Source organism: Choloepus didactylus, chromosome 4, assembly GCF_015220235.1.
Source record: "Choloepus didactylus isolate mChoDid1 chromosome 4, mChoDid1.pri, whole genome shotgun sequence".
In the NCBI taxonomy this organism is placed as follows: domain Eukaryota; kingdom Metazoa; phylum Chordata; class Mammalia; order Pilosa; family Megalonychidae; genus Choloepus; species Choloepus didactylus.
The window spans coordinates 140,538,109-140,555,504 of NC_051310.1; the positions used below are offsets into that span (position 1 = coordinate 140,538,109).

Below are 17,396 nucleotides of genomic sequence, written 5' to 3' on the forward strand. Positions count from 1 at the left end.
AAGAATAGGGGTAGGCACGGCCAATCACTGATCACAGCTTTTGATGAATGAATTCAGATTTCTGGTTCCTGGCTCTGAGGGCTGTTGTTTCAACTGGCTCAACAAAGGCAGCAGCAGCTGTTGTTTCAGTCCTCCCCAGACAGGAGCGTCCTCAGGCCTTCGGGGGCTGTTTGGCTGAAGGACTGCATTTCCTGGGCAGGCAAGGAAGCTGAGCATGGGGGAGCCGTTGGCACAAGTTTATGCAGCCCTTCATGGGTCCCTGGCCCTGTTTTGGCTGGCAAAGACTGACTAGGCAGTACCCTCTCCAGGTTGACCCTCCTCCCAGAATTTGCCATCCAAGCAAAAGCAGCATGAGACAACAGAAGGTGTGTAAAAAACAATAGAGGAACAAAACAGTCTGGGACAAAGACCTGCTGTGTCAAATACCCAGCAGTGTCTCTCTCCAGGGAAACAGAAGAAACAACCAAACTCCTATAAGCAGGGGACTCCAAAACAACTAACAAGCAAAAACCCATGATAAGATAGAAGCCCAGAAAGATAAGGAAAAGCCTGCATACTGCATTTGCCTTGGGCAGATCTTCCTGATAGGAGAGCTAAAGCTCAAGAAAATTTCTGTCTTCTCATCAGATGGTTACAAAATCAAGAAACATACATCCCAGGGAGTAAATCCCAAAGTTAACATTTTAAAATAGCAGAATGTACAGTGTGTAACAGAAGAGTACAAGATGAATAAAACAGGAAATGATGGCCCATCCAAAGGAAGAGGATAAAAATACAGAAAACAACAGAGAAGACGAAAATGTAGACACACCGAACAAAACTTTTGAAAAAACAGTGATCTTAAAAATGTTCTCAAGGAGATGAAGGGAAGTACAGAGAAGGAACTAAAGGATATCAGGAAAACAACAAATGAACAATATGAGAGTCTAAATAAAGAAATGGACGTTTTTAAAAGGAACCAAACAGAACTACTGGAGTTAAAAGCCACAATAACTAAATGAAAAATGCCCAGGGAGGTTTCAAGAGAAGATTGGAGCTGGCAGAAGAAAGAATCAGTGAACTTGAAGACAAGGCACTTGAAATGAGTCATGCTGAGGAGCAGAAAGAAAAAAGAAATAATAAAAGCAAAGATAGCCTAAAACAACTATGGGACATCATCAAGCACACCAATATATGCATTATTAGAGTCCCAGAAGGAGAAGAGAGAAAGGGGCAGAAGGAATAGAGCAAGAAATAATGACTGAGAACTTCCTATACTTATCAAAAGACATGAATATGTATATCCAAGAAGCTCAGAGCAACCAAACAGAACAAACATGAAGAAAACCACACTCCATCATATACTGATTACACTATCAGATGCAAAGGACAAGAAAAGAGTTCTGACCACTGTAAGAGAAAAGCAATGTGTTTACGTACAAGAGAGTCCTAATTAGGTTGAGTGCTGATTGGTCCTCAGAAACCATGGTGACAAGAAGGCACAGTGGGGTGAAATACTTAGAGTGCTGAAGGAAAACAACGGCCAGCCCAGAATTTTATATCTGGTGAGACTCTTTCAAAAATGAGGGAGAGATTAAAACATTCTCAGATAAACAAAAACGGGGTAGTTAACACAAGACCTACCCTATGAGCAGTGCTAAAGGGACTTCTTCAGACAAAAAGGAAAGATACTAGTTCAAAGTGGCCTAAAGAAATAAAGACCTCCGCTAAAGGTAACTTACCATTTGGGTAATTATACATGCCAGGACTGTTGTATTGTATTGTTTGGTGTGTAACTCTACTTCTTGCTTCCTACAGGTGTTAAAATGCAAATGCATAAAAAGTAATGAGAAATATGTTTCTGGACATACAACATACAAAGATAAAAGTGCTAACGAGTACCCAAAAAATGGTGAGGGGACAGAGAGAGGGGTATAGGAAAAGTGTATGTGTTTGCTATTGAAGTTGGTATCAAAGCAAATGTGATTATTGTGTATTTAGGATATTAAATTTTAACCACATGGTAACCACAAGGAAAATGGATTAAATATATATTCAGATAAAGTGAGAAGGCACTTAATATGGTACAATACAAAAAAGCAAATAAATATAAAAGTAGGCATTAATGGAAGTGAAGGACAAAAAAGGTATAAGATTTACCGAGGCTAAATAACCAAATGGCAGAAGAATGCCCTGTATTATCAGTATTGACTTTAAAGGAAATGGATTAAACTCTCCAGTCAAAAGGCAGAGAGTGGCAGAATGGATAAAAAAGCATGACCCAAGTATATACTGTCTGCAAGAAATTCACCTTAAAGGGAAAGATAGAAGTAGATTGAGGGTGAAAGATGGAAAAAAATACACCATGTAAGTAGTAACCAAAGGAGAACTGGTATGGCTATACAAATACTGCATAAAATAGACTTTAAATCTAAAACAGTTACAAAGTACAAAAATGGTCATTATATACCAAGAAAAGAAGATGTAACAATTCAACAGGAAGATGTTACAATTATAAATATTTATGCACCAAACAGTAGAGTCCCAAAATGTATGAAACAAATACTGACAGATTTGAAGGGAGAAATTGATGGTTCTATATTAATAGTAGGAGACTAACACACCACTCTCAATAATGGTTAGAAAATATGTCTAGTCAGAAGATCATTAAAGATCAGGACTTGAATGGTGCAGTAAATCAACTAGACCTAACAGACATATATAGAACATTGGACTCAATGAAAAAACACTTCACATTCTTCTTGAGTGCACATGGATCATTCTACAGGATGGACCATATGTTGGGTCACCAAACAAGTCTCAGTGAATTAAAAAATATTGAAATGATATGGTGTGTATTCTCTGACCACCACAGAATGAAGCTAGAAAATCAATAACAGAGGGAGAAATGGAAAATTCACAAATATGTGAAAATTAAACAACATGCTCTTAAACAACCAATGGGTTGAGGAAATCAGAATCAAAATTAGGAAATATCTTAAGGTGAATGAAAATGAAAATACAACATACTGAAACTTATGGAATGCAGCAAAGGTAATGCTGAGAGGGAAGTTTATAGCTCTAAATGCTTACATTAAAAAAGACCTCAAATCAGAGACCTATCCTTAAAGCTCGAAGAACTGGAAAAAGAACAAACTAAACCCAAAGTGAGCAGAAGGAAGGAAATAACAAAAATTAGAGCAGCAATAAGTTAAATAGAAAATATAAAAAACAATAGAATCAACAAAAACAAAAGTTGGTTCTTTGAAAAGAACAATAAAATTGACAAACTTCAGCTAGACTGACAAAGAAAAATGGAAAAGGATACAAATAAAAATCAGAAATGAAAGGGAGACTTTACTACCAACTCTGCTGAAATAAAAAGGACTATAAGAGGATACTATGAACAACTGTATGCCAATGAATTAGGTAACCTAGATGAAATGGACAAATTAGAAACACACAGGCTACCTACATTGACTCAAGAAGTAGTAGAAGATCTCAACAAACCAATTACGAGAGACTGAATCAGTCATCAAAAACCTCCCAACAAAGAAAAGCCCAGGACCAGAGGCTTTGCAGGGGAATTCTGCCAAACAGTCCAAGAAGACTTAACCCCACTTCTGCTCAAACTTTTCCAAAAATTTGAAGAGGAGGGAACTCTCCCTAACTCATTCTCTGAGGCCAACATCACCCTCATACCAAAGCTGGGTAAAGATACCACAAGAAAGAAAACTACAGACCAATGTCTCTTATGAATATGGATGCAGAAATCCTCTAGAAAGTACTAGCAAACTGAATCCAATAACACAGAAGAATTATGCACCATGATCAAGAGGGATTTATCCCTGGTACGCAAGGTTGGTTCAGCATAAGAAAATCAGTTAATATAATATACCACATTAACAGAATGAAGGGAAAAAAACACGTAATCTCAACTGATGCAGAAAAGGCATTTCACAAAATACAAACCCTTTCTTGATCAAAACACTTACAACACTAGAAATAGAAGGAATTTCCTCAATGTAATAAAGGGCATATATGAAAAGCCCACAGCTAACATCCTACTTAATGGTGAAAGACTGAAAGCTTTCCCTCTGAGATCAGAAACAAGACAAGAATGCCCACTGTCACCACTGTTACTCAACATTGTTCTGGAAGTTCTGAATAAATAAATTGGAAAGGAAGAAGTAAAACTTTCCCTATTTGCAGATATAATTCCATATACAGAAAATCCTGAAAAATCCACAACAAAGCTCGTAGAGCTGATGAATTCAGCAGAGTGGCAGGGTACAAGATGAACACCCAGAAACCAGTAGTGTTTTTATTAACAAGCAATGAACAGTTGGAAGAAGAAATAGAAAAATTCCATGCACAATAGCAACTAAAAAAAAATCAGATATCTAGGAAAAAATCTAACCAAGGACATAAAGGACTTGTACACAGAAAACTTCAAAACATTGTTAAAAGAAATTAAAGAAGACCTAAATAATTGGAAAAATACTTCCTGTTCATGCATTGGAAGAAGAAGTATCAGCAATACTACCCAAAGCATTTCATAGACTTAATGAAATCCCAGTCAAAATTCCAACAACTTTCTTTGCAGAAATGGAAAAGCCAATCATCAGATTTATATGGAAGTGTAAGGGGCCCCGCATACCTAAAGCCATCTTGATAAAGAAGAATGAAGTTGGAGGACTCACACGTACTGATCTTAAAACTTGTATTACAAAACCACAATAATCAAAACAGCCTGGTACTGGAACAAGGACAGCCACACTGACCATTGGAAAAGAATTGAGAGCTCAGAAATCAACCCTCAAATTTATGGCCAACTGATTTTTTATTTTTTTTTATTTTTTTTTATTTTTGATAGAGACCACTCAATTGGGGAAGAATAGTCTCTTTAACCAGTAGTACTGGGAAAACTGTATCTCCATTTCCCAAAAAAAAAAAGAGGACCCTTACCTCACAGCATATACAAAAATCAACTCAAAATGGATCAAAAACCTTAATATGAGAGCTAGAACGACCAAATTCCTAGAAGAAAACATAGGGAAGCATCTTCAGGACCTAGTGTTAGGCAATGGTTTCTTAGACTTTACACCCAAAGCACAAGCTTCAAAAGAAAAAATATGTAAATGAGACCTCATTAAAATTGAAAAGTTTTGTGCATCAAAGGACTTTATCATGAAAGTAAAACAACCACCTACACGATGGGAGAAAATACTTGGAAACCAAGTATCTGATAAGGCTTTAATATCTAGAATATAAAAGGAAATCCTACAACTCAACAAAAAAAAGATCAACCCAATTAAAAAATGGGCAAAAGACTTGCATAGACATTTCTCCAGAAGAAATACAGATGGCTGAAAAGCACATAAAAGAAGCTCAGTGTCACTACCGATTAGGGAAATGCAAATCAAAACCACAATGAGATATCATTTCACACCCACTAGAATGGCCACTATTAAAAAAAAAAACAAAACAGAAAACTACAAGTGTTGGAGAGGATGTGGAGAAATAGGAACACTAATTCATTGCTGGTGGCGATGTAAAATGGTGCAGCTGCTGTGAAAGGCAGTTTGGCAGTTCCTCAGAAATCTTAAGTATAGCACTACCACATGACCTGGCAATTCCACTACTAGGCATATACCCAGAAGAAGAAAACAGGGACTCGAACAGATATTTGCACACCATTGTTCATAGCTGCTTTATTCACAATTGCTAAAAGATGAAAGCAACTCAAGTGTCCATCAGCCAATGAATGGATAAAGAAAATGTCGTACCTACATAACAATGGAACATCAGTCAGCTGTGAAAGAGTGAAGTCTTGTTGTGTTCAACAACATGATAAACCTTGAGCCTATTATGCTGAGTGAAATAAGCCAGGCACAAAAGAACAAATATTGTATGATCTCATATGAACTCACTGTAATGAGCAAACTCCTTGAGCTAAAATCTAGAGTATAGGTGACCAGGAGATAGAAAGAGGGTAGAGAATGGGCAAATGATGCTTAAGGTGTACAAAATGTTTAATAAGGTTGATTATAAATGTTCAGAAATGGATAGAGGTGATGATAGCACAATATTGTAAATGTAATTAACGGTGCTGAATGTGAGTATGGTTGAAAGGGGAAGTCTAGGGTCATGTATGTCACTAGATGGAAAGCTAGAGGATAAAACATAGGACTATATAACAGCACAACCTGTGGTGGATGATGAAAGTGGTTAATTGTACAAATATAAGAAAGTTCTTGCATGGACTAGAACAAATGTATGTCACTATTACAAGGTGTTAATAATAAGATGGTATATGGAAAAATACAATTAATGCAAACTAATGACTATAGTTAATAGTAACATTGTAATATTCTTTCATCAACTATAACAAAGGTACTATACCAAAGCTAAGCATCAAGAATAGGGGGATATAAGGAGTATGGGAATTTTTTTTTTTTTTTTGAGCGATGAGAATGTTCTCAAATTGATTGTGGTGGTAAATGCATGACTATTGATTATATACTTGATTGGTGAGCCATTTATTGTACATTTTGGATGGACTGTATGGTGTGTGAATAAAACTGTTAAAAAAAAGAATGAAGTCCTGATACATGAGACAACATGAATGAACCTTGAAGACATTACATTGAGTGAAATAAGACAGACATAAAAGGACAAATATTGTGTGATTTCACTGTTTTGAAGCAGTTAGAATAAACGTAGCGTCAGAATCTAGAGTATAGGTTACCAGGGGATGGGGGATGGAGGGCAGGGTGAAAGGACTGGTATGGACAGGGAATGGGAAGTTAAAGCCTAAAATATACATGGTTCCTATTTTGAATGATGGAAATGTTTTGATAACGGATAGTGGTGACAGTTGCACAATATTGTGAATGCAATTAACAGCATTGAAATATATATCTGAATATGATTAAAGGGGGAAATGTTCAATTGTATATATGGTCTCAAAATTTTTTTAGAAAAATCCATGGAGCTACACTAAGTTCAGCCATAGGCCTTAATTATAGTACAATTATAAAAATGTTCTGTCATAAATTACAACAAATGTTCCACACTGTTGCAGGGTCTTGGTGGTATACAGGAATCTTATATTTTTTCATGATTATTCTATAAACTCACAACTTCTCGAAAAAAGAAAAAGAAAAGGTTCATATGAGTAGAGGAGTAGTAGATGTACTGAGCAAACAAAGCTTTAAGAGATTTGGTACCGATCTTGCAGTTTATTTTCTTGACCTTATAACAATGCATGAGTCTTCATCCACATGATTATTTATGGAGATAACAACTTGCCTTATTTGATAAACCAGTTAAATAAGTGAAATAATGAAGAATGGAGATGCAAAAGTAAATTAGGAAATACTTGAAAGGGAAACAGAATAAACAGAGGGAAATTAATGTTGTGCTGAAGAAGGAACTTCTGCATCTCTGATAAAGAACATTGTAATCCCACTGAGAAATTCTTAAAATCTTTCATATGAAGAGCTGTAAACTGAAACTTAATATGATCTGTGAAGACTGTTAAAATGTATTTTTGATATAGTATTAGAAATGAAAAATATATGTTTAAGTGGTGGTGGTCAAGTAGAGGGACTAAAGGGGTATTGTTTCTTGTTTCTGATCACTTATATTGATGTTACCAAATAAATAAAATAGCTAATACCTTTGCTAGAACTATGCCCCACTATATTAGCATACACACATGATGCTAAACAGATCTTCCTTAAAGAAACATTTAGAAGGAAATAGTGGTGGTCATTGTTTTTAACTCAAGACATAAGTTTGTATCTGCAGTATAATATAAATAAACAAAACTTTCTCACACACACACATGTACACACAGCCTTTTGTCTAATGAATGTTTTGCTCTGAGTTTTTATGATTGACAGTGTCTCTTCCAGAAAAGGGTAGAATAGAAATGGCACTTGATTCAAGTGCATTAGTAAAACCACATTTTGAAATTAGCATGGTCCTTGACTATGTTATATACTTGTTCTAATTAGTGGTTACTTGTCTATTAGAATTAATAGTATTTGCTTTTAAAAAAAAAAGTCTTTGAGTCAAATGTTTAATATGTGGCATTTTTTTTCCGTTTTGCTTACATCAAGTATAATTTTCAACTGTACTAACACATTTCTGTTTTGTAGTCTCTTGTTTTCAGCAGCCACTGTAAAGCAGTGAGTGGCTACTCAGACCAGGTTATCCATCAGCGGAGATCAGCTACCTCCTCACTTCGTTGCTGCCTGCTCACTGAGCTGCCATCTTTTTTGTGTGTGGCCAGTCCACGAGTAAGTGCTACGGGAGGGAAGAGACAAAATAGATGGTATTTGAAGAAATAAACCAATTTCCAAGGAATCCATTTCTTTAACAGATCTCCTAAGTTATTTGGGCCTTGAGAAACGTGTAAACCCTCATAATTTAAAAAGGAGAGCATTCACTGTTCTGGCCATCCCAAGGCAGCCCTTTTAATTCAGGAATAGTTGTGCAGTGGGTAGGAGAGGCTTCTTTCCCTGACCACATCTCTCTTGTGTAGTTTTTCTCAGTCAGGGCTCTGAACTACAATGGGAATAAGCCATCTGTCAGGTAGATTATCACACAACAGCAGGGTCAGGGGCAGTGGAATATCTGAAAAGGATAGGGAGTCGTTTGTCACCTACATTGAGGTTTTTGAGGGTTTCTCATAGGAGTGGGCCAGATGGGGTGGGGGGATGGGGGATTTGATCTGGCCTTATCGCCTCAGTACAGTCTCCAAATAACAAAAGGAAACATAACACTCCAGTATCAAGAAACTTCTTAGTCTGGCATCTTCTTGCTTTCCTAAGCAGCCCTGCCTAGACAGTAGTCCCCAAGTATGTTCCAATTGAAAAGTGGCTATTGAATCTAATTCTCCATTCAGGAATCTTACTCTTATTTGGAAGTGCTTTCTGCTGTGGTTTCCATTTTGAGCAGCTTTCTGGATCTTTCCTAGTACCCTGTTTATCAAAACAGTTACTCCTGTGAATGCCATCATCATCACTGCAAAGGCTCCCCTTGACACGCTGGGGTTGTTTACTTTGTTTACATCTTCTACCCCTGTCCTTGTTGGTCAGCACCAAACCAAAGCTCTCTTCTTGCATCACAAAGAAGTGTATGAAGGGAGATGGGCAGAATACAGATTTACCAGACTCTTGTTTAGAACAAAGAACAAGATTCTGTCTTCCCACCTTGTTGGTTTCCTTTTGCTCTAAAGGGCAATTTTACATTAGCCCAGAGGCTCTAAGAGGCTGACATTTTTTACCCTTCTGTGTTTTTATGTTGTTTTCTGAACTTATCCCAGCAAGTCTGCTGTTTTTATAATTCTCTTCAAAATAGGAGGAACTTTATGAATCTCCTTAGTGATTATCTTCTGTCACTAAGGTGTCTCAGTTTGCATCCTTACTTTATTAGGTTTGTCAGAGGATCCAAAGAGAGATGGTAAATAGAAATGAGATGATGGTAATGAGTCCCATTGACTCCTATCTGCTTAGAATTCTTTCTGCTAATACTGTGCTGCATGAAGTTGGTCCCCTTTCCTCTGTCAGCTTCGTTTAGTTTATATCAGCTATCCACAAAGTGTTTGGATTTTGTATGTAGAGATTGTGAAGTTCCCAAAATCTGTGTAACCAACTACTCTCAAGAGCAACCCCTATTCTCCCAACATACTCACTGAACATATACCCCAAAATGTACTACTTCAGTGTTGTTTTCAGAGAAACCGTGTCTAAATTATGTCTGGTGCTATTTGCCTAATGAACAATAAATTGGAGTTTAAAGAAGATTTTAATAGCCATAAATGTATGTTGACAGACAAGGGAGCAAGAGGCTGAATGGCTGCTCTCCAGCATTCTCCTTTCCTTCTCAGCCCCTGTCCCCATCCTGGTTTTAATAGTTTATTCACATAACATTTGCTGATCGTGAAAGTGGGGTTAATTACACCATGGTTATGAGGACAGGAGGAAGAGTCTTAAACATCTCTGAATATTTCAAACACACATACATAAAATAGGCTCTCACCTTCCAGATCAGGCCTAGCATATGAATAAGGCAGCATTTCGTGAGATGCCTTAATTATTTTATATTGATTTTCTAACCCAACTGGGATGGAGAGAAAGAGAAACTAATTTCCTTTGATGTCTCAATCCTGGCCTTGAAATAAAAAACAAATTAATTTCTCTGGCACATGTTATGTAAACTTAAGGTCAGTTCAGGAAGAATTGTGCCACCAAGGCAGGAATTATAGAGTCTGTTTTATCATTAGCTGAGGAAATAACGCTAGAGGATTAATGACCCACTATCCTGGGAATTCATCTTACCAAAAAACTGAAACGCTTGGAGCAGTTACGCTTCCTAGAGCTAGAGCAAGAATACACATGTTCTCAGGAAGGACGCACTAAATGCTTGAAAAGCAGCCCACTAAGGTACTATAGTTCAGAAGGTTAATGAAGCAAGAAATGGGTTAGCTCATGTGGTAGGTACTGAAAGGGAGTATGTTATTTCCATTTGTGGGGAGGGAAAAATGGTGTGTCGTGCTTCAGCTCCCCATGCTTCTGAGCACTCGGGAAGACCACTTGTGGTAGCAGAATGGGTGGACACTGTCTAAGATAGAGTTGGTTTGGAAAGCAAGATTTATTCTAAGTAAAAATGGATTTTTTGCCCCCCTTTTAGGACCTCATGAGTTCACTGCTTACGTACGTACTTCATGACATTCTATGATTCTGCATATATCATGATCCAGGGCTCTTGGCCAAAGACGCTTATCAAAACATTAAAAAACATTTCACTAAGGACTGAGCCTTGCAAACCTCTCAGTATTCAACCCTGGACTTGATAGGATATCAGGAAAATGAAAATTGAAAAATACGTGAAAGTTTGTAGCTAGAAAGAGTTGTTTTGTTTTTAAACCAAAGGAGGTCCTAGGAAATGAGTCACAGGCAGGAAAAAATCTTCTATGTGTCTCTGTTCTCCCCCTGTTCCTCATGCTGCATTTCTAGCTTTTGAATTTTGATCTTGGAAGTACGGGTCCACAGTCTTTATGTCAATGAAAAGTTCCAATGTAAGTTCTGCTTTTCTCCCCGCCCAAAAAAAAAAACAAAAAAACAAAAAAAATTGAAGCAGTTATCTTTGAGTGTACAACTAGTTAGTTGTAATGAGTCTCTCATTAGAAAAGACTAAGCATGCTTTACTCAACAGAGCACACATGCTGCTTGAGATGCAGAACTGGCCCATACTTCTGTAATCCAGACCACTATTTCCTTAATCATTTTATGGCTATGTAGCTACTGATTGTGAGGTTCTGGGAATCACATCATAGACGTGAGGTTTCTGCTCAGGCCTGGGATCTGCTGGGCTACTGCCAAGACAAATTGTAGCAGGGAGAGACCCAATTTTTATTCCCCTGTTTTGTGTGTCAGTCTTTATTTGCCTATGCTCAAGTTTCAGTTTGGAAAATGAGTACCTTAGAAGCAAGAGAGCACACTCCTTTTGGAGGGTATAAAGGTGATATGAGATTGCCAAAACCTCCTAGTACTGTCTTAATAAATTTATTATGGTGAGCCTGACTGAGTGGTGGAGCTCCAGAGGCCCTGTTTGCTGTGACCTTCTGTAGTTTTGCATCTGGACCGCAGATGGCACTACTCCCTAGCAAACCCAGTTCAGGTTCATCTGCAACCAGAGTTGTTTATTCTCTGGATATTGGTGAAATGATGCTATTTCTCTGGTCTTGGTATCCTCTAGTCCCCAGTAGAGGCACCTGCAGTCTCATATCTCCATAGACAGCTGACTATCTATATACCCCAAGGCAGTATTTCTCAAGGTGTGGCTTGAGGTCCCAAGGTGCTTGTTAAAACCTAGATCTATTGGCCCCTTGTCAGACCTCCTGGATCAAAATCTACATTTTTGCCCAACTCCCAGGGAGGTTCTGTTGCATACAGAAATTTGAGAACCATCACCCTAAACATTGATCAGCATAAAAATACGAAGTTGAACAGGATAGAGGGATTTCCTAAATGCCTAACTTCTGAGAAATAATAGAACCACCTAGCTGGGAGTTGTATAGCAGTGTTTAACATTCTGATCTCTCCCGTACTTCTGCCGTTGCTCCTTATACCCATTTTCTTCCCGTCTCTTGGTCTTGTTCCAAGGTTCTTCTAAGCAATTTACTGCTTATAATGGGCTTTTAGCCTTTTTATTGACCTGGACTTGGCAGATAATCACAGCCTCCAAATCGTAACAAAAGATAGCCCTGTCATCTTCAACATGCTCCTTATCAGATGATTTTACAGCTATCTGAATACACAGCTGCTTATTAGAGTGGGAATAAACCCAAATAGCTGAAAAAGAATAAAGCCTATGTTTCTAAATTGGCAGGAGTCCTCTACTCCATTGGGGAGGAGAGGGCAACATTTGAGTGTTGTTAGGCTGTACCTTGTGGTGAGATAAGAATTTGTTCATAGCCTTTGCCCTAGCCAGGAAATGAATCTGCTACTCTCTGGCAATTGCTCCCCTGCCCTCGCCCTCACCCCCACCCCCCAGCTTATGACCTTAAAGGAAGGTTCTCTTATCTTCCCTTTCTTCCCATTAGGTTTGTCAGTCAGCAGCCTGGTCAAGGAAGAGAGAAAAAAGTATTGACAAACTTGGGAGCTTTGCCACAAAAGCATTAAGGATAGCTTTAAAAGCACCAGGCCAGTCATCTTCAGTTCTTTAGTGATTTCTAGTTAGCTTCCTATCCGGCGTCACCATCCTGTATAGGGCTAATAGAACTTTTCCAAAAGCAATATCTAACATTGAAGGGAGATGGCAAAGGGATCAGATATATGGAATTATTCCTAACCTGATTTCAGCTCTCTTGGGATCTTTTGTTTGCAGGTTCATGTTATAGGAGGGTAACCTTTGGCCTGGGGAAGCTTATGAAGTCAATTATTAGGAATAGCTCACCCTGTCATAACAGAGTAAAACCACTAGTTAAAACCACTAGCCCAGGAATAACCATACTAGTCTGATTTCAGAGTTGAGGGTCCCAAAACGCTTAATATGTGTGGAATATGTAAAAGAGTATGTGTACCTTTTACTGCAGGTCACCGCAGTGCCATTGGATTCTTACTGCAATGACCGAAGTGCAGAATATGAGCGACGAATGCTGAAGGAAGGAGGGAGTCTAGCAGCCAAACAGTGTTTGTTGAATGGGACCCCTGAACTGGCTGCAGACTGGCTAAATCGACGATCCCAGTTCTTCCCAGAGCCACCTGGAGGACTGTGGAGCATCAGACCTCAGAACGGCTGGTCTTTCATCAGGATTCCAGGTGAGTCCTCCATCTTCTTGGAATATGATCCAGCTTTGTCAAGGGGAGAACCAATGAAGTATTCATGTAACAGTTTCAGATATTTGGAATTCAAAGTTCTTAAGGCTCCTACTTTGTCTTTTGTTCCTTCCTTTTTTTTTTTCTTCACTTGGGATCATATAGGTAAGATCATATAGGTACTCAAGTTTAAGTAACTTGTGACTTGAGTGAAGAGAGAAGAGTTTTCTAAATTTGTGCTTAGATACTCTGCTTTGACAAGCCTACAGCTGAGAAAGAAATGCCATTCTTTAAAAAAAAAAAAAATGAAGTAAACTTTTTAGGAAAGGCTCAGCTGGTTGAGTGAGTTATGGTTGTCTTGTCCCATAGCCAGTGGAATGAATGAGAATGGCGTCACTCTACAGAAAGCCTAGTTTAAGTAACGTAAACAGTGTCCTGCACGAAGCACTAGAGATCTGAATGATAACGAGAGGAAAAACAGTGTGTTTTGTGCCAAAATACTAACAGATTCCCAGACCTCTTAGGGTCAAGGTCGAGGGTTGAAAGAAAATTAGGTTTTCATCTTTGCTTTAGTGAGACTACTTTTATAGAAACTGAGCCAAGATGGTTGAAAGGCTTGTGTTCTTTGCTTACAACTGTTGACAAGTTGAAGAGTGGTAGCTTAGGGCTACACTATTAGTTTCGGTTGTCCAAAGTCTGATACCTAGATTGTATTCATCTTCTTGGCACATGATAGAAGTAAATACGAGTGCCATTAAGCATTCAGAAGGAAGATTCTGCTACATCTGAGTGTTTAAGGCCTGGTTTTTCCATTTACTGTCAATTTTGTGAAGTGTCAAGGGGCTTTGGGTCAACCTGTTAGTAGCCATGGGAGTGCTTTGAATTGGGAGATGCCTTTTTGAATAGATGAGAATGATATTGTATCTGGTCTCAGAGCTGATCCAGAACACATGAAAGCAGTTGGTAAAGGTGTTTTGTTTGAAAATAAGAGGGGAAACCCATGGTAAAGCAGGCCTGAATACTAGTAAGAATTTAAGGGTAGAATCCAGAAGGTATAGACACTACAGAAGCCCAGGCAGGAAGTGAAAGAAGTGAGTATTGGAAGAAGCAAGATAGCACCTTATTTCTTCTTTCTCCCTTCTTCATTTTTGCTCCTCATTTCCCAGTACAGGAGTAGCAGGCTTATTGCTGGCTCTGTGGGAATCTCTTGTGGCTTTTCCTGTTCTTTGAAAGAAAAATGGACTTTGTTTAAATAGCAGGAAGCGTCTGAGTTCTTTTAGCATCGATAAAAAGCTCCAGCATCACTGGCTGCTTACTGTGAGAACCAACCAGCTCCTCACTGACCCCATTGTGCTCCCTAGACAGGCTGGGGCGAGCTGGGGGTGATCACTGGAACCCGTATTTCTTCTCCCTTTGCTCTATACTTTTACATTTTCTGTTTCCCTGGGAAGGGTTGGTTCCATTACATTCCTTGAAAAATGGTCCAAAAGCTTTTGGGTTTAACACCTTGAATGAGTCTCCATGTTTCACTGGGAGAACAGCATACAGTCTCTTCAAAAGCACCCTACCCTCACCCCCACCCTGAACAGCTTAAAAAAGAGAGATATTATTTAATTTGTTACCCTAATTTTACTGCTGTGGGTTACCTTCATTTTGTTTTGTTTCTAAACAGAATATTACATTGTGGTCAGTAAGAACCTGTATCTAAATGAAAATAATGTAAGACTGTATGGACTAGTGGTCAAAGTAGGGTGGTAAGTCTGTTCATTTCAGCATTTTTTGAGCTTTGGTTTTAAGAAGGGCTTGGCACATGTTTGACTTGGCAGAATCAGCCTGATTTCTAGGGAACTGTGCTCCTCCTGGCTCCATGCCTGCTTAGCACAAGGTGGTGCTCTTGTCCAATGCAACTTTTGGTAGCTCTTGAAAAATTAGGTAATGGATACTAGGCCCAGAAGACACCATGTGCATGTGCAGAGAAACCTCACTGCTTAAGTGTTAAAAGGCTATTGCTGAAGTCTCTTTCTTCTTAGGACTTTTCCTTCAGGAATTTTAGGTTAAGAGCAGTCCAAAGAAGTCCATCTACTTTCACCATCTACACAATAACTAATCAACACCAGCTACCACTTCTTGCTTCCCTTGGTGCATCAGTATTCTATCCTTATAAGTTGTATGCATCTCTTTATCTCTGAACTTTCCTAACCCTCAGTGTATGTTCATTCTGGTTAGTTTAGATGCACAGTATAGATATGGGAAGCAGAAGTATGTGAAGAACATTGAATCATGATTGTAAAATGAAACTTCTCAAAATTTAGGCACAAGACAGGTTTGTATATGCTTAAATATTTGTGCTGAGGGAGTGTGTCTGAAATGAGAGAAGACATAAGCAGTCTGCAGAGATCTGATGAGCTTAGCTTGCTCACTCTTAATGGCTGAAAATTATATGTGGGCTTTTTCTATTTTCCTTTCTTTTTAATGAGAAAAATAAGAAACTCATTGTCTAAAGTTGGTTGAAAACTCTGTGGGGAATATTTGGAAGCTATCAAAATTGGGGGACCCGACCCCAGGAAATCCAATTAATGGAGATGGGTAATTGTGACAAGAAGAAAACCTTGAAGCTTTTATGAAATTGTTGCTGCCTGATTAGACTTGGTATTTATTCAGGCTCTCTAGTCTGGTGCCAGGCAAAGGGCTTAGCAGTCAGTCTGTCCCAGCTGCAGTCATTTGATTGTGTTGGTAACGGGACCCACAAAAAGAAGAGTATTTCAATAATCTAAACAGGACCAAACAAAGAGGCTGAACAAAGGTGTGTGCCACGGCGTCAGGGAGGGGGTTGTGGAGGGAGAGATGTGGCCTGACAGCATTCCGAAGGTGGGAAAAGACAGGTTACGAGGGAGTAAACATCCAAGACCAATGACTTCGTAGCAAAAACAGAGTGGCTGATGATTTGTTATGGTGCTGTCAGTACATCCGTTCTTGTTCAGTTTATACAATAATTGTGCACTTGGCGAGTAGTGGTGAGACCAGAGAAATGACCATTGAGAGATCATGGATTGCTCTCAACAAAAGCCATGGGTTCAAACCCAGAAACTAAAGATGGACAGTGTGTTTTTCTTAACAATTTTCTTTTTTACTTTTAGTACTTATCTGTATCATATCTCTGTCCTTTCTTGCTCCCTTTTTGTGTCCCACAGCCACTTTCACACATATTCTTAAGTCCCCCCAGCTGCTTAAGCCTCATTTCTTCCCCTCTTACATGGCAGCGATTGTTCAAGACATGTTTATGAACCCAGTCTGCAAACAGGAAACTCTACTTCCTGAAATATGATGGAAGTTGAATGATACTGAATGGATAAGGGATGAAAATCTGTGAGTTAAGAGTTCTTTAAAGATCTCTGGCTGAAATACTTTAAAAAAAAAAAAATGGTAAGAGGAAAGAGAAGGCACAAGTTAGTGAGTGAAAGCAGTTTCATTTCACAGAGACTCAAACTCATTATTTCTGAACAGCCAAACAAGCCATGGTGTCTTTATTGAATTACAACTTGGGATAATGGCATTTACCAGCCAGCCTATTTGAAATCATCCAGGAGAGACTGTTCTAGTTTTAAAAAAAAATTTAAAAATTAAAAAAGGCGGGGGGGATGGGTATGTTTATTTGCATTTCCTGGTGTTTTTAGTGTCTCCAGTGGTAGGCAGGAGTAGTCCTTGTTTCTATACATTATCTTGCTTTCAGAAGGAAAACCATTTAATCACAAAACCAGAATAAATAGATTTCTCAGGTCACTTACAGCATATGTGATGTGGATGTCACTCTTAGAGTGAAATAGCAACATGTACCTGGTATTCCCTAGGTGAGGATGTGAAGCAGGGAAGCTTTCAAATGCCTTAGCAGCACGTGCCTGATTCAGAGCTGTCAGTTGGGAGGGAACCTTCCCTCTTTCAGGATATTTCTTCCCAGAGCATACTGGAGTCCTGGTTTAATAGTGGTTTAATGGTACTTTGCATTCTTCCTGCTCTCGTGGTGACAAGCATACTGGTTGTGGCAATTTTGGCTGCATACACAGCTTTGCAGTCAGTGATTTTGCT

General features: G+C 38.6%; 1 protein-coding gene across 2 annotated transcripts in view; it reads left to right on the top strand.

Moving 5' to 3' along the window:
- The window catches only part of INO80 (INO80 complex ATPase subunit), a 143,984-nt gene that overhangs the window by 88,761 nt on the left and 37,827 nt on the right, over positions 1-17,396 (top strand). For both annotated transcript variants that reach the window (XM_037834278.1, XM_037834279.1), the window contains 2 exons: positions 8,148-8,288; positions 13,091-13,316. In XM_037834278.1, the coding sequence (XP_037690206.1) occupies positions 8,148-8,288; positions 13,091-13,316 (367 nt within the window). The remainder of the gene's footprint in view (positions 1-8,147; positions 8,289-13,090; positions 13,317-17,396) is intronic.